Source organism: Ambystoma mexicanum, chromosome 5q (assembly GCF_040938575.1).
Source record: "Ambystoma mexicanum isolate Mex_15411 chromosome 5q, UKY_AmexF1_1, whole genome shotgun sequence".
Classification (NCBI taxonomy): domain Eukaryota; kingdom Metazoa; phylum Chordata; class Amphibia; order Caudata; family Ambystomatidae; genus Ambystoma; species Ambystoma mexicanum.
Window position 1 is genome coordinate 1,056,127,998 of NC_090933.1, and position 21,215 is coordinate 1,056,149,212.

The 21,215-nt window shown below is 49.9% G+C and overlaps 1 protein-coding gene across 4 annotated transcripts in view; it reads left to right on the plus strand.

Annotated features, from left to right (window-relative positions):
• COL14A1 (collagen type XIV alpha 1 chain) overlaps positions 1 to 21,215 on the plus strand; it is a 699,289-nt gene that overhangs the window by 566,202 nt on the left and 111,872 nt on the right. For all 4 annotated transcript variants that reach the window (XM_069621559.1, XM_069621558.1, XM_069621560.1 and 1 more), the window contains one exon: positions 13,967 to 14,062. In XM_069621559.1, coding sequence (XP_069477660.1) covers positions 13,967 to 14,062 — 96 coding nt within the window. The remainder of the gene's footprint in view (positions 1 to 13,966; positions 14,063 to 21,215) is intronic.

The following is a 21,215-nucleotide window of genomic DNA, read 5'->3' on the forward strand; positions in this document are numbered from 1 at the left end:
CCCATCTAGTATAAATATTAGCTTAGTCATGACCATATCTCACTGCTGCTAAAAGACATAGGACATATTTTCTCCTTATATTTCCTCTTGCACATTTTTTTATACAGGCTTAAAACCCCGATTTTTCTGAATCCACCGATTTTTTACAGTTACATAAATTGGAAATTCTATCAGCTCAATTTATTTTCTCCTTCGAAGTGTAAACATAGCAATGGGAAATATGTCAATCTCACCAACAGCTGCTAAGAATCATGAATGTGTAACGCCAAGAAGGCACAGGTAGAATGTAGGCAAGTAGAACTACAGATGTAGCCCAAGAGAAGTTCAAAAGGCGAAGCACACATGGGCTCCATGAACGCGGGTTAAGTGACTAAAACTAGTCATTATTATCACACCGTATGCCTTCTGGGGGGTGGTTTACTGCATTGGGACAGTTCCTGATGGACAGAAGTGTGGAGTTTGAGGATCCCTTACAGCGATGGGGAAGATGTTGCTCATTCGGCAAATAGTACTAGCGATGTAGACCAAGACAAGTTCAGAAGGCGAAGCATGCATGGGCTCCACGACCACTGGTTAGGTGACCAAAACTAGTCATTATTATCACACTGTATGCCTTCTGGGGGGTGGTTTACTGCATTGGGACTGTTCCTGATGGACAGAAGTGTGGAGTTTGAGGATCCCTTACAGCGATGGGGAAGATGTTGCTCATTCGGCAAATAGTACTAGCGATGTAGACCAAGACAAGTTCAGAAGGCGAAGCATGCATGGGCTTCACGACCACTGGTTAGGTGACCAAAACTAGTCATTATTATCACACTGTATGCCTTCTGGGGGGTGGTTTACTGCATTGGGACAGTTCCTGATGGACAGAAGTGTGGAGACTGAGGATCCCTTACAGCGATGGGGAAGATGTTACCAAGTTGGCAAATAGTACTAGCGATGTAGACCAAGACAAGTTCAGAAGGCGAAGCATGCATGGGCTCCACGACCACTGGTTAGGTGACCAAAACTAGTCATTATTATCACACCGTATGCCTTCTGGGGGGTGGTTTACTGCATTGGGACAGTTCCTGACGGACAGCGGTGTGGGGTCTGAGGATCCCTTACAGCGATGAGGAAGATGTTGCTCAGTCGGAAGGGAAGAAGATTACATCAAGTGGTGAAAGATCAACCTTACGTAGAGCAGGGGAATCCAGTCGCTCGTGTGAAGGGCACAGTTGTTAGGTCTTTCCTGGACCGTACGGAAGGATCCTTCCAGATTGTTCCATAAAGAATCTCCCATCATACGCACTGTTTTTCTTCGACGGTTGTTTTTGATACCTTCTCGTTCTAGTTACTGATGGGAGTTGTAGTCCAAGACATCTGGGGCGCCAGCGGTTCAGAAGCTCTGCACTAGGGCCTTGTGTATTGCACTCCACCTGGTAGACATGGTGTCACATGTCCAGGGCCAGTCTAGTTTTCTAGAAATCATGGTCCCATCTGTGCCCAGCAGTATGTGGGTAAATGGAAGGGGAATCGCAGCTTTTAGAACAGTGTGGAGATGTAAGCCTTGTTTACAGATGAAACTTGTGCAGCAATTTCAGTAGACAAGATAGGTACAGGTTTGGGCTTCCTCCACGGTGGTTTTAGTCAGTGGCCTTCTCTGGAAGCAGCTTTTGCACCCAACACAAAGGTGCAAAGCAAATCTACTTTTCTTTGTGAAAACACTTCGGAGCTCATGTTCTTAAAAAGCGTAATTTGTCGGTGGGGAGCTGTTACGTGTTGACATACACGTAAGCACCCCCCACCACCAAATTCTGGTCATTTGCACGGCGGAGTGCAGATGTATTGGGCAGAAGGCAGCGTACACCTGTGTACATCGCATTTTGCACTCCACTTTTGCACTCCGCTCTGCAAAGTGAGCAAACGCTGACTGGCACGCTTGTATGCCAGGCAGTGTTTTTATTTCATTGTGAGCGGGCTCACAATTGCAATGAAATGCTGTTCGACATGCTCGCATGTCGTGCAGTGTTTAATTTCAACTGCGAACACGTGTTCCATGCGGGCATGGAAAGCAGTGTTCAAAATTACAATGAAACCCTGCCCTACATGCTCTCATGTCAGGCAAGGTTTCATTGTAATTTCAAATGCTGCCTGTCATGTTACAATGGATCCTGGTGGGGTCCGCTGGATTTATGCTGTGGAAAAAAGCCGCCGGACACCAGCATTTGCGCCCCGCCCCTCCTCTCCGCCATACAAATGAATGAAAATGAGGTGTGCTGTAAGAAACGTCTGCAACTGACTTACGCAAGGTTTTACGCATGTTTCCTACGTCACGCCCCCATGAAGATGAATCCTTTGGGAATCACTTGACATACATATTTCGTGAAAGGCTTCTGCACATCAGCTTTTCTCAGCCCAAGCAGAAACTTTTAAGGCATTCATAAACATACCCAAAAAATGGATGCCCAAAAGGAGGTTTTTTAATTTGAGGGATGATTTATAAAGTGTGAACATTTGCCATGTGGCCTTCTGGTGCTATAGAAGATGTTAAATTGAGGTGCAGGGTTGATTTACGAAGCAGAGAATGGCCAGGAATGCCGCTTTCCCCTGAACATCCACGATCTTATTGCAGAAACGTCACCCTGATGATAGTCGGACTTTGGATGGTATTGGCACCGGGGCAAACATTGCCCTACTGCCAGAGCATATTCTTTCAATGCATCATTCCAACAGGGCAATGTTTGCCCTAGTGCTAAGTCCGGCCGCTTTAGCACGATGCCAAATTTCCCTGGTGAAAATCTGCACTATTTCTTTAAGGAAGGGTTATTTGAACCTAGTGCTAATACTGTGTAAAATTGGACTTGCACAGGTGCAAAGTTTCAGTACAGAGGCCCCATATATTAATTTAGGTGAAAAGTCCAAAAGACGCTCCATGCTTTCAAGGAAGCATCGTCAATTCTTTTGCCTCCATTTCTTGCATTCATATATTTAGGAACAAGCAAAGGGACGCTGGGCCGGGCGCAGCCCTGGTCTTGCACTTGTGGAGATGTAGGACCTGATTTACAAAGTGTTTTTCAATCAGATTTCCCCCTCGAAAAGGTGTTTGTGAATCAGAGCCGCAATGTGCTGGTGAACGCTTGCTTTTGGGCCGCAATGTGCTGGTGAACGCTTGCTTTTGGGCCGCAATGTGCTGGTGAACGCTTGCTTTTGGGCCGCAATGTGCTGGTGAACGCTTGCTTTTGGGCCGCAATGTGCTGGTGAACGCTTGCTTTTGGTTCGGCACTGTGAGCCAGACAGTTGGATTTGAAGGTTATTGGACTAGACACTGCAATCCAGTGAAGTGAGGCCGAAGCAGGTGAGGCATGATCCAACTTGTGAAGGCTCAGGAAACATCTGGCCGTCTGATTCTCGACTTGCAGGTCATCCATTGAACAGCTGTGCCACGGAAAGTCCTGTCCCAGAAACCCAGAAGGGAGGAAACCAAAGCATTTACAGCTAACAACCAAGGTGGAAAGTAAAGGCAACAGTCGTTTGAGTCCCCTAAGAAGAAAACACATGATTTCACCACCATCAACATCACAATCCACTGGTGAGCCGTTGCAAGACTTTGACGGACCTAATTGACTTGATCTGCAACAGAAAACCCCTGCCCGTGTCAGGGAGCGGAGTCTTCCACTTTTAGCTCACCTCAGTGAAGCAGTGTGTTGGTCCTGCCTTTCTACATGGCTGCTGCAGGCCGGGGGCACATTGTGTTCTCTTGGCGATGGAGGGAGTATATTGGAGGCCATTCAGGCACAGATCCTATTTCAAAATAATGCAATTAACAAAGGCGTTTGTTTCCAGAACAAGTCATATCATCAAAGATTCCCCTACTGCACTGCACTGTCCGCCGTTTTCGCTTTATCTTTTTATGAACGAAAAATTATCATAAATTAAATGCAGCAACACAACAAATGCAAATCAGGAGGGACAAAACAGTAAACAATGGACGAAGGTCACTGTGGTGGCTTCCAGTCCTCACACCCCATGGAGGTCCGATTGCAGGTGCCAGGTATCAGAAGATGCCCGGATCAAACTGGCCGCTTGTGCTGCTGCAGGACAAGAAGAACACATTTTCCTCCACTTCTTCCTCTGCACAGTCATACAGTCCCCTTATTTGTTCTTCAGCCACCTGGACCGCTGCCAGTCTGGAAGGTTTCCTCCCCCACTCTCCTTTGACCCACTCCCTGCTGGTGGCCCCAACATGTTGGTCGGCATTGGGGCGATGCACACCCATGCGAAGTGGTTAACCTTTCCGCACCTCCCACAGATGTGCCCTTTGGCCAGGCATTCCTGTGCATACAGGAGATCCCACCCACACTGATGGCATATGGTGGAACGGGGGTCTCTCCCCGGCCAATCCCCTCTCCTCGTTGGCCTACCTGCTTGACACTTGCCGACTGCTGCCACTTTCTCAACTTCACCTGTTGCATGGGGCCTCCAGCTTCAGTTGTTGCCTGGACATGTCCATGGCCGAGGCACGCACCTCTGCCAACTCTTGAGCATGACCGAGTTCTAGTATACATTCGAGGGTTAGCGCCGGGTTCCTCAGGACATGTTTGCACAGCTTGGATGAGCTGCAGCCATAGATGATCTGCGTCCTGATCTCGTCCTCCTCAAAATTACCCAGTGCACAGGACAACGCAATGCCACGCAGCTTTCCATGAAATGCATCGAGGCTCTTCCCTTCCTCTTGCCTCGCGCACCTAATCCTGAACTGTTCACAGTCACTGTTGACCATGGGCCTGAAGTACTTGTTCAACGCTGCAATGGCTGCGTCATATGACTGGTCTCTGGGCCGTAGGCGTACGGTCCTGAATAGCCTCTGGCCGGCCAGGCCAGCTGAATACAGGAGGATTGGGCGTTTCGCTCTGTCCTTGACTTCCACCACCTCGAAATACAGCTCCAGATTTTCTACCCATGCCATCCACTGGGGCCCTAGGCTGGCAGGTGCCCCCACCATGTCAAACGGATATAGGGGTGCCAGCTGGCCACCTTGTCTGCACACCACCTCATTCTCATCAGCCCCCCTGATGTTGAGTGGACGTGTCACCACTTGCGCTCACTGGTGGTGGGCCCTCGGCGCACAAGAACTCCATGGGGAGCCGCTACCCTTCAGGGGTCTTGTCAATGATGGAGATGCCACAGACGGGTCGACCACCTTCCCCACATGCGTACAAGTGCTCCTTCGGGAGTCGCTACCTGTGTTGGAGGTGAACTGGCACGAGGGGTCAAGGTGCCTTTTCTTTACACTTGCCAAACCCAGTCCCTCAGTGTGCTGTCCCCCTTGGGGGCTGTAGCACACTCAAGGATTCGCCCGATTAACTATGGGCTTCCCTTCCTTGTCCTGGGCCATTGCAGGTCCACTGTTGTTCCTTCATTACTCTTGCTTCTTCATTTGCCGCGGGCCAGTGTTGCTGGGCCACGCCCACCCTGCCTCGTGTGAGATCAGCTGTTCCTGTCCATTCACTGCTATGGCGCGGCGGTATGAGCCACACCCCTTCCTTTATCTCGTGTGGGTCAGGGCAGCCACGAGGCCTAGGTGCCATGGAGGCCACGCCCCCTTTTCAGGCCGCACCACATGCCAGGCCAAAAGTATCTTTATATATTTTTTTCTTTTCTCTTGTTTTCACTGTGCGGCCCGGGTTTTGATACGGCCACCCGCTCCTTGCAGGGCAGACGCCTGCCCCAGTATCCCGCTGCTACTTGCTGCCATGGGCGAGACGGAAGGTTATCTCCACCCCCTTTCTTTGTTTGGGGTCAGAGCGGCACCCACACCAAGCGGCCGATGCCACAGCCCCTTTGTTGTCCTCGCTGTGGCCCAGACGCCTTTCCGGAGGGACCAGCTCTTCACCACGCTTGGCCCCTTGCACAGCCATGCACCCAGGCCAGGCTGTCAGACAAGCCCGGAATCACACAGCACACAAGAAGGACACACATACGAGTTGCTGCTTCCTACGTGCCAGCAGAGCCCCTTTTATTAGTGGAGCATCATGACAACGTCATGACGCTCTTTCTCTCAAAGGGGCTCAAACCCACACATCACTGGGCCACACACAACAGTCACTACGACTACGTCCCAATTATCTTGACCAAACGATTCACAGAAATAGGGTTAAACCCGCTCCCTCCTCCCCTCCCAAAGTCACAAACAGGCTCTCAAAACAAAGATATCCTGGCCGAAGGGGGGCCCCTGGGGGAACACAAAGCATTTCCCCCCGGGGAGTTTTTGGCGCTGCACACGGCCAACGAGTGGCCGTGGGGGCAGAGCACCTCCTGGGGGGTATTTAAGGGCTCAGGAAAGGTTCGGGAGACAGGCGACGGTTAGGACTTGATGATTGTATCAGTCCTGTCGCCCGCTCCCGAGCCTTCCCTGAAGCTAGCTGGGCCTTTGGTGCGGAATAAAGTAGGTGAGGAGGGTTAGTTAGTATTTTGGGGGTGGCGCAGGCAGTTAGGAGTTATTTAGAAGTTAAAAAAAAAAAAAAAAAAAACTATGTTTTGGCGAATTTCGCCCAGTGGGGAGTAGCGTAAATAAGCTACCCCCCCCTCCTTACCTGAGCTACCGTTGGAGTCCGTGCACGGTGGGGCGGCGGGATCGTGGGGGCGGGTTTGTTTTCAGTTGCGCAGTGTTCGGTCTTCTGGGGAACGGGGTCTTGTTGAGGGAGAGGGGATTTTCTCCTCTTCAGGCCCATTTAGGACTTCTTCCTCCGTCGCGCGGGTGGGGGAGGAGTGCAGGCCTGGCGGGGGCTGCACCTCAGGTGTTTCTGTTGGGGAGCCGTGGACACTTTCCATTTCTCTCTCCCCACGGCGCTGGGTTTTCCCTACCCGGATCCTCTTGGTTGCGGGGGTGTGTTTAGCAGAGCCCAGGCGGCCCTGTCTTGTGGGGAATATACGGCGCGGTGACAGCCTCCTGTCAGAGGGGGCAGGGCAGGCGCCTTAAAGGGGCCGCGCAGTTTTTGCTGGGCTGCCAGTAGTGCGGTGCAGCTAGTGGGCCACCAGGGGGCTGGGCGGGCGGTGCTATAGTGAGCTGTTACCTGTTTTGGAAGGTTTTTGTTTTCAAAAAAAAAAAAAAAAAAAGAAGGGTATAAGTTTAAGGGAAATAGGCGTGATTATCAGCAGCAGTAGCAGGGGGCTCCTGGGTGGTGGGCATTTAGCAGGGGAAGAGGGAGAGGTAGGAGAGGGGGGGTTTTCGTTGGGAGAGGGGTATTTTTTGGGTGGGGGGGCAAATATAAAAAAAAAAAAAATTGTTTTTTCTAAAAAAAAAAAAAAAAGAGAAATTTCTATTTTGGGGTTATTTAACCCCTTTGTGTTATTAGGGTTATAGGACATTTTCTGCTGGTTTTTTCCCTCGGCTAGTAGTAATTTTCCACGGGTAGGTAACGGCTCGGGGGCATATTGATCGAGTGAGCGTCAGGGTGAAGTTTGAGTGCGCTCTCTGAGTAGTAGTGCACGATGGTGGGCCAAGGGGTTAGCAAGAAAGGGCTGGTTGATGCTAGGGCTCTTAGGGAGGTCCTGGAAATCATCAGCAGGGCATCGAAGGCCCAGTTGGAGGGGGCGGTGGGGGAGGTCACGGGTGAGGGGGAGATAAGGGGCGGTATACCGCAGCGTAGAGCGGCAGCTGATGGGGCGCTTGCGGCAGTGTTGGCTTGCACCCCTACGGTGGGGAGGGGGGAGGTTTGGGAATCCAGGGGCAGGAAAATGAGGAGGGAGATAGACAGAAGGGCGGACAGGGGAGTAAGGATGTCGGGTGGGCAGCCAGGGAGGGAGGAAGGGAATAATAGCCCGAGGGAAGAGGGGAATGCTCAAGAGGGAGGGGCTCAAGGGAACGACAGGGGGGGCAGGGATGGGGCACAAAAGGGGGTGTCAGGGCAGAGGGGAAGAGGGGGTAAATACCTGCAGAAGAGTGCAGGGGGGAGAAGGAGGGAGAGGTCCCCTTCAATTGAGGAGGGTAGGGTGGGGCGGGGAACGGCCCCCCCGGGTAGGAGGAGTGAGGGCGGAGGTCGCTGCGCAGCCCCCGCTGTTCAGGTGGAGGTTGAGGGTTTCAGTACGGCCCCTCCTCGGTCAACGCGAGGAGAGCCTAGAGGGTGCAGCACAGCCCCTAGCAATGAGGATTGCAGGGTGGAGGTCGGAACGCCTCGTCCGAGAGAAGAGGACCAGGCAGGGGTTCCCACAACCCCGCCGAGAAGACTTCAAAGGAGTGGCGGGGCGGACGCCCCGGGCTCGCAAGAAGATCATCAACTCATCTCGGGCATGAGCGCGCATCCACAATGGTATTTAAGGGGTGATGAAGTTGGTTGGGAGGAATATGTGGGGCGATGGGAATTGGAAGATTACAGGGCGGAAAGGGAAAGTGGGGAGGAGAGAGGAAGTTCAAGGTGGGATAGGGAAAGGGAAGTGCAGGGTGGTCGGGGTGAAAGGGGTCAAGGGAACTATTGGCTGGGTGAGTGTGCTGACATGTTTTGTCCCCGCAGTAGGAGCCCTCTAAGAATGGAGAGGAGGAGCACCGGTGTGGACGCCAGGCCCCAGGTGGCAGGTGTGGAAAGAGGTGAGCGGGAAAGGGAATGGTCATCTGCATGGCAGAGAGGGGTTACAAATAGGTGGACAGGGGAGGAACGGGCTGGTTTTCAAGGTGTAAGGAAGGAAGTTGGTGTGCAGGCCATTGGAGCCGAGGGGGTTGAAAAGAGCATTTGCTCAGTGGAGGTCCAAACGGACAAGGTGGTGGAGCCATTGGTGCTCAAAGTGCAAGCCGGAAAAGATAAGGAGTGTGAAGTGAAAAGAAAGGAGAAAAAATGGCCATACATGGGGATAACAAAACCATTGGGGGCGCACTTGATGGCAGCGACCAGGGAGAAGATTCAGGCAGGGGAATTTGTGGATGTCTTTAAATTGCTCCATAGGGAAGTGAGAGCAAAGGAGGGGTCTAAGGAGGAAGAGAGGGAACTGGCTTCACGCCCAAGGGTCCCGGTGACTATTGAGAATTGGACGTCGGCGTTTATCATTTATGCCAGTGTGTACTGTGAAAAATTCCCGGAGCGTTGCGTGGCCCTGCTTAAATATATGGACGTAATTAGGAAGGCTTTCACGAGTTTTGGGGGTTTTGCCTGGGTACGCTATGATGAGGAATTCAGAGCGAGAATGGCGGAGGACAGTCAGGCGGTCTGGGGGGAGATAGACATGGATCTTTGGCTGCAATGGATGGCTCCAACGGGGCCTGCCCCGACATTGCACACAGCAAGTGGACTGCCTGTGCCTTACCGGCCCTTTCTTGGTCGCCCCGCCCATGAGGGGGCGGGGGAGGAGGCGGAGGACAGTCCTCGACAGCATGTTGGGCGTTCAATAAAGAAGGCTGCACGAGGTGGATGTGCAAATTTAAACACGAGTGCAGCAGGTGTGCGGGTCGGCATCCGGTTACAGATTGTTTTCAGGCAGGGGACAGTGGGTCAGGGCAAGGAGCGGGGCAAGGAAGTGGGGGGGAAGGACCGCATGCCAGGTAAATTGGGGTGTGCTGGTAGGTCGGGCTCAGTTTAACGTAAAAGGAGGGGGGGCACAGGGTTTGATGAAAGGTTTTTGGGGGCGACTTAAAGGCGGTAGGAGAAGGGTGAGGAGGAAGAAGCGTAGGTAGGGGAGGGCTGCAGGGGGGATGTAACTGTGGAAATTGTTAAGGGGTGGTGTCCGTCATTTGGGGGGCATGGATGACGGTGGCGAAGCCCTCACTCTTGCCGCACGACAAGGTGAGTAAGCTTCAGGCTGAATGGACGGAGGTGCACGGAGGTGCGGGAGCGCCTCTGGTGCAGCAAGGGGAAGTGATGAGCTGGGTCTGCATGGACGGGGGTGCACTAGGGCCCCTGATGCAGCTGGGGGAAAGAAGTGGAGCAACGAAGCAAGGTGCTGGAAGAGGAATTTATGTGGAATGGACTGCATGGACGGGGGCACAGGTTTGGCCCCTGGTGCAGCGGTGGAGAGGAGTAAGGCAGAAAAGGGGCCTGCATGGACGGGGGTGCACTAGGGCCCCTGGTGCAGGTGGGAAACAGGTGGTAATGGATTCAAGGATCTTGAAAATTAGTTATAAGGAAGGGACTGCATGGACGGGGGTGCAGGTTTGGCCCCTGGTGCAGTGGCGAGATGAGCAATAAAGTAAAGGGCCTGCATGGACGGGGGTGCACGTGGGCCCCCGGTGCAGGAGGGGGCAACGCAGGGCCAATATTAATAAGGTGATGGAAGGTGGGGGGGAAGGGGGAGCAGGGGGGTAATAGTTTAGAGGAACAAGGGGGTCTAAGTGGGTTTAGGTGTATTGTTTAAAGGTTAGGTAAAGGGGCGAAATATAGGGGGACAGTAGGAGAAGACCTGAGGTGTTTCCAGAGAGGGTTAAGGAGATGGCCAGAAAGGATAGGGTACTGAGGAGGTGTTACTAGGGGTGTGGGAAAGGTTAGGAGGTTGGGAACTCATTCATTTAGGAGGGGTGCAGCATCTGAAAGTAGCAGGCTGGGCTATTAAGAGGAGTAGGTGAAAAGGTTGGGACGCTGGGAGTAAGGGAGATACAAAGGGTATGTCAGGGACCGGGGCAAACGGAATGTCTTTATAGAATTTTTTCAGTAGGTAGCAGGAGTGTTGCATTTAGTAGGATGTTGGTGATTTGTAAGTGATTTTGTAATTTCTTTTTCAGATGCTGCTAGGAGGTCCGGTCAGATGTCAAAAATCTGGTTTTTGGGACATTCCAGGGTTAAGTGGGCGGGGAAAGAAGTTGGGAAAAGGGTTGTTGGCAGGCAACTGAGGTGCAACGATAAAGATGTTGTGGTAAGATGTCCGGGTTTGGGGGGCTGGGATGTGATTAGTGGTTTTCTATGTTGGCTGGGGTGAGGGAAAGCTATGGGCCTCCAGATGGGGGGGATTAGTCTTGCTGGGGAAAATGATCTGGTAAGGGATACGGGTGTGGCTCTTCGTAGGTTCGAGGCTGGGAGACTGGGTAAATAGTTTGAGGTAGGAAAGTTTGGGGGGGGTGGGGCAGAAAGAACTCCTCGGGGGAGGGTTTTTCTGGTGCCGGGGGCATGGCCCCTTTTGATGTGGGGGGAGGGAAGCACAATGGGGGAATGACACAGGAAAGGATGGGGTGGCGCTGTTTGCACAAGCAGGTCACCCCGGGGGAACAGGTATTGAGCCTGGAGGGGCATGTCCCCTGGGAGAAAGCGGGACGCCTGGAAAAGGGGCAAGGAGACGGTAGGATCCAAGGGATCATTAGGGAGGAATTGGGTTATTTAATTATTTAATTGTTGGGGGAAAATGAAAATGAAAATGTTTAATTTATTTAATTGGTTGTTAAAATATTTCTTTAGTTGGTTAGGCCATGGAGCCAGTTAAGCGTTTGAGTGTAAGCTTTGGCCTGTCACATTAAAGCGACCTTTTCCACTTTTAAATGAGTCTGGGTTTTTGTGCAGTAAGCCAAAAGAGGGGTCCCGGGGGGAACGCGAAGCGTTTCCCCGCGGGGAGTTTTTGGCTCTGCACACGGCCAGCGAGTGGCCGTGGGGGCAGAGCGCCTCCCGGAGGGTATTTAAGGGCTCAGGAAAGGTTAGGGAGGCAGGCGACGGTTAGGACTTGATGATTGTCCCGCCCTCCCACCCCCTTTCATTTTCGTTTTAGGGTAGTGTCTGGTTATGTAATATGGGGGGTCCATTGTTCATGGGATTATGCGGGGGGGTTTTAGATGACATGGCAAGTTTTTTATGAGTTTTGGGGTCTGTTAGGAGGGTAGGGGTTGGTAGTTTTGTGTGACAGGTCAGGGCATTGTGAAAGTGTGTGTAATATGTGTTGCTGATGTGGCAGGTCAGGCTGGCTGCAGGTCATAGGAAGGGGGAGTTTGGTGTAGAGGGGAGTTTGAAGGGTGTTGAAGTGGGTTGGGGAGCCGGGGGCATGGCCCCTTTTGATGTGGGGGGAGGGAAGCACAATGGGGGAATGACACGGGAAAGGATGGGGTGGCGCTGTTTGCACAAGCAGGTCACCCTGGGGGAACAGGCATTGAGCCTGGAGGGGCATGGCCCCTGGGAGAAAGCGGGACGCCTGGAAAAGGGGCAAGGAGACGGTAGGATCCAAGGGATCATTAGGGAGGAATTGGGTTATTTAATTATTTAATTGTTGGGGGAAAATGAAAATGAAAATGTTTAATTTATTTAATTGGTTGTTAAAATATTTCTTTAGTTGGTTAGGCCATGGAGCCAGTTAAGCGTTTGAGTGTAAGCTTTGGCCTGTCACATTAAAGCGACCTTTTCCACTTTTAAATGAGTCTGGGTTTTTGTGCAGTAAGCCAAAAGCACAATGAATGTGCATCTGAGCTGGATCCCAGTACACTAAAATATTTCCGTCGCTGTCCGCCATTTTGTTGCTCTTATAAAATAGCAACACCTTTACTTCCCACAGCCTAACTTACTACAGAGTCCCCCTGCTGACCACCAACGAGGATGCTGCAGCACACACGATTTCTTTCATGAACTGGCATTTCTTTTGCCGAAATAAGCAGCAAGTAATGTGTGACTGTGTTCGCGTGCGGCCATTTTAGCGCTCATTGAAAGAGCGTTTGTCCCAAATACAATGCAAAATGGTCTTTTATACTCGTTATCTTAACTGTTTTAATGCTTCCTCACATGGTACTAGAACGTATCTTCTGATGATCGGTATTGATGTTTCATTAGATGCTATATTTTATTTTGTTAATACTGCATGTAAATATTAATTCGTTTTATATTACCCCTTCTCCTTCCCTCTCGTACCGTATGTTTTCATGTCTGTACCCTGCGTTCACCTGTTCGACTAGACTTATCAACCTTGGTATTTTCTATTTAGAATGTACGAATTATGCACCACCTCTTATGTTCAAAGTCTTTTTACATTTGCTAATACATTCATGTTACTGTTGCTCTTTAATAGCTGTTTTTTTGTATTTGCTTATTACACTGTATGGTTCGATTTTCTCTCCGTTGTATCTCGTCATCCGCATGTTTATCTGCATTGTGATCAACTGTACGATTGTTATAATTCCAATAAAAATGATAAAACAAGAAAGAGCGTTGGTGATGCTGTTGAAAGCGGAGCGTGTGGCGCGGCTCACCGTGCTGTGATTCTCCGGGCCTCTCAGCTTCTTCCCGCCCAGGATAGTGTTACTGCAGCATTGCCTGCAACGCAGTTGGCTAGCCCGGGGCAGGCAACAGACATGCACTGGGCGTGCGGGGCACCGCGCTGAACTGCACTCATAGGGCCTGATTCGCAGACGTGTTTTATAATGGCCCAATCCCATAGAAAAACGCTCTGGGAATCAGGCCCACAGTTTCTTTTGTGGCTCAATATAGGTAGTGGTATTTGTGGGGTTAAAAAAACAATGGGCCTAATTCACAGAGCGTTTTTCCAATGGGGTATTACCATTATAAAAAGCTTCTGTGAATTAAACCCAATATGTGTTGACACCAGTAATTTCCATACGCTGCTTACAGTGGTGGATCAACGGTCACAAGGCCGTATTCGCCAGAGTGTTACTCCACAGCGCCCCCTGCGGTGACATCACCATGCATATTGTCTGTGTGATTGGTAGCTCATTCTAACAAGTCATGACAAAGAACTGTAGCAGCATGCTGGCATGCATCTGAACTGTAGCAGCTTGCTTGCATGCATCTGAACTGTAGCAGCATGCTGGCATGCATCTGAACTGTAGCAGCATGCTGGCATGCATCTGAACTGTAGCAGCATGCTGGCATGCATCTGAACTGTAGCAGCTTGCTTGCATGCATCTGAACTGTAGCAGCATGCTGGCATGCATCTGAACTGTAGCAGCATGCTGGCATGCATTTCTGCTTAGCATGAACGTGCATACTGGAGGCTATTGCAGTCCGTTCTCAATGTCACTGCTTAGTTTTAATTGATTAAACCTAAGTTCATTGTGTTTTAACTATGGTATTCTTTTTAGGGACCACAGGGGCCGCGTGGGGAACCCGGCTCAAGTGGACCGCAGGGACCTCCTGGACCTCAGGGCCCAAGCGGGCATTCAATTCAAGGACCCCCTGTAAGTCCATTGTGTCCCCACTTCTCCTACTGTTGTATCCCCCTCGATGATATAGTTCTGTGTTTTTTTTTTCAGTTGGATTTGCGCTACAGAAAACCTGTACATTGCTTGCTGTGATGAAGGGTGTATGGATACCTGTAATGTGATATTGCTACATATGTGTATTTGTTATAGTAAACACTAACGCAACGATTTCCACCAAACTTCCCCTGACCCATACTGGGCACACATAAGCTATTTAGAAAATGCTCTGTCTGTCTCAACCAAACTGAGCAAAATCTCATTACATTGCCACTGTTTTCCTTTGAAACAATGCCACAGAAAACAGAAATGTATCGAAGAAGTGCCTTATGTTTGCTTAAATATGTAGCCACGGCTCTGCTGTCCACGGCAGTCAGGGCTAAGGGGGAGCAGATGAATGAATGGCAAGAGCCGAGCCAGAGCTGATCCAGGGGCCTGGCTTGGCTCTAGAAGCCAAACACGAGCCGAGCCGGAAAAAGATACATACATTGCTATCTGTCTCCTCAGCTTAAACACAAAACCCAACCCTGTCACCCTGCTTCCTAAATCTACACAACCAATACACAATACCTGGCATTGTACCCTCTTATCCCCCACAACACAAACCCATACTGAGGCCCTGTCTGCCCGCCCCATAACAGGAAGCCTATAACTGGCATCCCAATTGTGGACGATTCGGCACAGTGCAATTAAATGATTTGTTCGGTATCATACACTGCCTGTAGATGGGATTTGACGCTAGTCTGCACTTTCGACACTGCACCATATATCTTCTCATCTCGTGCAATTCCTGGTAAGAGATACTCTGTGCAAGCAGATGATTGCAAGCTCATTTTATAACTGTCACTGGGTGGTATTGGGCTTTTAATTTACTCTGTGGATGTAACAGAAGATGAGGTGATGCCCGTAAATCACAAAGTCACTGAAGCGGAGCCAGAGCCAGGCCTTTGGCTTTAACCGGGCTCGAGCCGGCCCTGGCCCCTCCACCTCTGCGTAATCATAGCAGATGCTGCAATGCTCCACAATTCTTATGTCTTGCTGAGGTCATGGGTGTCAATGTCCTCTGCAGGCTAGAGGTTAAGAATACTAGGATTATGCATCTTTGTTTCATCTTTTTGTTGTCTGTTAGCATTGAGGGAATTCAAATGTTTCCTATAAAAGTAACATATATGATAGTGAACTCAAAGAGTTGATTGGAGCACTAGAAATACGGGACTCTCGCTCTTGATTCGGTGGTTACGGTGTACCCTGCTGCGTGTGGTGGGGTTACATTAGGACAGTTGCCCACTGTCTTTGGACAGAAAGTTGCAATTGGGTTTTGAACCCTTCACTCTCGCACCAGATACTGTAATGAGGATCAGAGCATATTCCCTCGAATACGAATTGCAAGTCGGTTTACGGGTGCAACAAGCGTTTTAATTGTGTAGCCGACACGTGTTTTGACCCACAGAAGTCATGTTCAAGGCAAGGGTGGTTGATTGAGACTGGACTGTTGGTCCTGGGCGTGGCCGTCGAGGTGCCCCAATTGGTCGACACATGGGTATTGCACAGATTCTGCGAATGCTGGTGTAGCCTGGTGGGCCTTGTCGGGCGCGATCAGAATGGCGGGCGGCTGCACTGGAGACAGCCTCATTATCAGAGGCAAAATGCTCTCATCCTCATTGCAATACCGGGCGCCAGTGTGAAGGGTTCAAACCTCACTGATAGTAAACTGTCCCCTCCATAACTCATGAACCCATATGCATGCATATTGTAGGCCAAACCCCGACCCTCACCCGAAATGATTTGTCTCACAAGGCAGTAGCATTTTATTGTACAGATATGGTTATGCAGATACACAAATAATCACATATCATAATAATATCATTCCTTTTGTTCTTCTCCCTTATTTGTAGGGTGGGAGGGTTTTGTGGTAAAGAAGCAAAGTGTGGAAGACGCTGACTGAACAGCGAACCTCCTGTCAGTTTGGGTCCCTGTTCAGGGTCCACAAACAGATTGTGTTTTCTTAGAGCATCTGCTCTTATTTATAAGACCCAGGGAAGCCCTCGGGTCTTTGATGTGTATAGTAGTGGGGGCTGTGCGCCAGCCCCCGGGCCGGATAGCTGACATGTCTGGCCCCCTGAGGAGGGAGCAGGTCTTTGAACCTGGGCCCTGCGTGCCTGTTGGTTTTCGGTAGGTGCTTAGCACCTTGTTGTTTGGAGAAAGGGCAAGGCGCATGTTCGCACCTCACCCTTCCTCGGCATTGTGTGACAGAGACAGCGTGTCTCTGTGCTTGTGGGGGAGAGGAGCAGGCGTGGGGGCGGGAGCTGCCCCTCTCCTAGCCTGCCGAATGGTAACATCATTTACTCTGCCTCGACTTAGGCGGCCCTGCGTCATTGCCCATAAATGATTAACCCATATGCATGCATACTGTAGGCCGAACCCCGACCCTCACGCGAAATGATTTGTCTCACAACATTTTATCAAGTGTTGGCAATAAAAGGCTGTAGGATTTTATTGTATAGATATGGTTATGCAGATACACAAATAATCACATATCATAATAATATAATACTTTTGGGCACCGGGTCCCAAGGTTACCCCCTCTGGACCATGCCGCCACACACGGGCAGGTTACCGGCTGGCCGTGTTCCCCGAAAGTATCTCCTAATAACAGTCTCTAGATGCAAGAGTTGCCGTGATTTCTTGAAAGAAATGTTCCATGCCTTGGATTGATAGGTGGGTGCCGTCCTTGTGAAAAAGATCCAGGTCACCCAGGGTAATGGCCAGGTGGTTTATGAACCCCAGCCCTCTCGCTGTACAGAATTTCTCTAATCCCCTGTTGAGTTTTCTTCTAGCAAGGTCTATGGCTTTGTAACAGTGGGCTCCCAGCCATTTCTTTCTGGGAAGAATGGCCGAAAAACATATTTCCGTTTCCCTCCAGTTGTGGGAAATGGCCGCCAATGAGGAGCAAATTTCCTCGAATAGGTTTCTCCTTCCTGAGTTCACCAGGTCAATACCCCCTAAATGTATTATGAGAAATTCGGGCGAGTCTCTGTATGCGACCAGCTCTGCTAATGTTTCGTGGATGTCGGTCCACCTGTTGGGGGGATATTCTCCCGGGGTCGGCTGGGCCGTCCGCAGACCTCCGGGCAGGGAGGCCCCAACTCCTCCCGTGTATCCCAAAAATGAGTATGAGGCACACGCAAGAAGCAAGGTGATTCTGCTGTTTATTAAACAAAACGGCAGGGATGGGTCAAGGATCGTACGCGTCCGTCCTGACACTCTCTCTCAATTCGTGGGGCTCGCAGGCCCTTTTTACCTCAGTATGACGCGCTACTTACGTCACGTGGGAAAGTTAGCAAAAAACCTATCGCCACTCCGGATTGGTTCCTCGAGTGGTAGGGTTAGTATAGCATACGTATACAGAACGCTGTTAGTGGTTGATGGTCAGTCAGGTGGTATACTTGGGATGTCCCTTCAATTAGATACATGAAAATTGTTACATGAAGACCCCTGAGGATTGGCTAATGTTAATGGCGTCAGTGATAAGAGCCCCATGTTCTGATTGGTCCACTCGCGAGCCCCCCAGTCTGGGACCATCGCTTTTCCCAGCTCGCGGTGCACCTATCATTTGCAACAATGTATAACTATGGGTATGTGCAGACAATGCGAGGATTTGTTCATATGCTGGAGGGCAGACTACTCCCACCGCCGCAGATGTCCATTGAGTCGCTTAATTGTTGCTGCCTGTGTCTCAAAACATGGGATCCAGGCGCCTCCCTCCTCCTGGGCCTGGCACCCTGTCAGGTTCGGCTTAGTCACGTGAGGAGAGACTGTGGTTGAGGCAGAATTCTGCACATTTAATATTGCATTTTCCACTGTGTGCCTGGCTTAGTTTGCAGGTGTGACCTTGGCTTCGGCTTGTGGCATGCGAGTTTGCAACATTGTGCCCTTGACTGTCTGTTCTCGCCGGCCTCATTCTGCAGGGTCAGCAATTGTACTCTTGCTCGTTCAATGTTCATGGAGGCTCTTGCTTGCGGCCTACTTGGACCTGGTGCATAGGTGGGGATGTTTGATGCACGGCGCTTTAGGTTATGGTATCATATTGTTTTATCCCCAGTACCATATCTTCGTTATATTCCTCATTGTAATGCATGGGTTAGGAGAAGCGTCAGCAAGCATTTTAGATGAGTTCGTTGTGCGTCTTGCGTTTGTGCATTTTGAAAAACCTATGTGAAAAATAATAAAGATGCGCGTCAGTGGGTGTGCCCGTCACCTGCGTCATAGCACTGAATATGTTCTTCGTGTGGATTGGTGTGGGAGTGTCCAGTGTGCATGTTTGCACGGGTGTGCTGACCGTTGGCTAGGTCGTCATGGCATCTCTAACGATGTGTTCATTTACTGTTGAATGGTTCAGTTGAGTTCATCCATGCCGCAGGTACTGTTGAATGGTTCAGTCGAGTTCATCCATGCCGCAGGTGTCGGCATGGGCAGGGCAGGCTGGTGGGCAGGCTGGTGGGCACATCCGTATCTTCCTGTACCAGGGTATTTGGTCGTCTGGTAGATAGGCAAACTCCTCTTGTGACGGGTGTCTGGGCCGCGATCCTCTAGGCCAGGGGTGTGAGGGGATTGGTGGGAGCCTTTTGTTCCATTCTCCCACTTCAGTCCCCCCTCTGGTCGACTTGTCGACCACAAACATATCTTTTTCCTTATCTCCTCTAACTCTCCATATTTTGGTTACTCCTCCCAAATGTCCGTAGTGGTTGACATGGTCTTCAAATGACCAATACATATGTACACAGGTTCCTCCAGGTGTGCAGTATACCCATTTCCCTATGTAGCTTCTTGGGTTTCTTGGGTTTTCGAGCTTCACAGATGGTGGGTCCAGGTGGTTGGTGATGATCTGTTTGCGCACTTTTTCTCTCTTTTATTATTGTGCCTGTGTGCTGGCCATCATCTGCCGGCATCAAGGGGTGCATACCAACCATTTCAATCATTTCGTCTGTGGTGCGTGCCTTCCGGGCCTTCCAAAATCTTATTATGATCAGTGCAGCACCAGCCAGTATTATGCATCCAACTATAATCTTCAGTCCGTCCGACAGCCAAGATGGCATCCATGACCATAACATTGAAAACCAGCTGTCGTCCTTCTTCACTCCTTTACTTTCATCCATCATTTTGGAGTGCATCTGGGCCAGTTGTGATACTGCTTCTGTCAGTGTACCATTATCAGCATCGTTAGCAGGAATGAATGTGCAGCATGATTGTCCTATCTTTGCGCAAACTCCTCCTTCCATTGCTGCCAGGAGATCCAATACATATCTGTTCTGTAGTGCTACCATCCTCACTGCTCGCAGTTCCTCTTTTATTGCGTTTAATCCATTTACTGTAGAATTAATTGTCATCATTAGCTCCCATCGAGTTATCTGGAGCCATTTTGCGTTTGCATAAGCTTGTAGTCCCGGATGTATTATTGACGAGAAGAACATTGCTGCTCTGCTGAATAGTCTGTGTTCTGGTGGGATTGAAGTGAGTGCTGTTTCCGACCTTCCCCATAGGTAATTTCCTGTCAGAGGTTCTCCTTGTCTTTTCTTTCTATTCAGGACATTGCTGTTGTTGTTGTCTTCGTTCTCTGGCCCCTTCTGAGGTTTTACAGATCTCTTCTTCCTCTTGTTTCCTTCATCCATTTTAGGGAAGTTCGCCATGTTCATATGTTTCTGGGGCACCACTAGTGATGGTAGATTAACGTGTACCATTGTGCATATACCATTCCACAGAGGGGGCAGTGTGTGGTATGCCTTGTCTCCGCAGGCCCAGTAATGGTCCATTAATACTGCTGTTCCTGCTCCCCCCTCAGGTAACTCCATCACGCTTGCACAGTTGGTGTTGTATCCCACGTCCGCTTCTCCTCTATGTTGGTAGCATACCTTAGGTGCAGACAGCGGCAGTATGGTTATTGGGTCTTCATCCTTCTCTATCCACGTTAGCATGGGTACGTACTTGACCCAAATCGTCCAACATCTGTCATTAATAGTTGTAATATTTTCTCTTGTTACCATGTTGCTGCCAACCACTCCTATGTCCCATTTGTTGTCCATATACACCTTCCCTGTTATTGTTACCAGTGGTCTTTCCCAATATCCTTGTTTACCAGGAACTTCAGTGGCGTACCAGTCACATGGTAGGTATTGTAGTGTTACTTTCTTTGTTTCTCCCTTTTCAGGGCCACTTGTCATGTATCTGAATGCTTCAGCATGCAAACTGGTCTTTGTGGTAACTCAAATAAGTCTTGAGGAAGTTGTTTTCGTATGGATATGTGTCTCGCGTTTTCCATACCAGGTTCACCTCCGTCCCTTGAAATCTCCCTTTCGTTTGGAACAGTGCCAAGTCTTTTCATCTATTTCTGTGGCAACGAACGTTCGAGAAGCGCTCATGGCGTATGGGATCAATGAGCAGACGTAGCAGCTGTCTTCTGTTGTCTGCTTACCTATTTGGGTCATGTGTTGGTACCACATGTTGTTCGAGACGTGTGTTGAATCTGTTATGTAGTTGTCAATACCTTTATTATCTGAGCAAGTGCTGCGTTTAACTCTATTTCCCTTATGTGGAATCTTGCTAGTACCACCTGACGTAACACCTGTTGCAGCCGTGGGTGGGGGTATATTAGGTTTGGATACAGCCAAAATATTGATAGCATAACTTTTCTGCCATAAAGAGGCAGCCAAAAACCTGGTGATCATCAAAATCCCTATCATCTTTATTACAGAGGCTAGTCTCAGGCATTTTTCTCTTACCTTGCTGCAGTCCGGCAGCTTATTCTTGCGACGTTAAAGTTGCCCTCCTGAAAATTCTCAATATGCTTGTTATTAGTGTTAGTTGTTGTTTTCAAGCTCTCCCTATCAAGTAGTCGTTCAGTTCCCAGGCAAAGAGCTGTTCCCACGCCAATCTAAGTGATCTATCCCTTAGGGCAGGCAAGTGTTGGTGAAGATGGGGCATCGATTGTTCTATGGCCAAGATAAATGCTGTGTAGTAGACACGTACCCTCCTTCTTTTCAGGTACTTTGGCCTTTTTATGTGATAGACAAATTGGTGTGATAGAGCTTCAAGGTAGTTATCGTCTGAGGGTAGCATCTACTCCTGGGCAATGAAC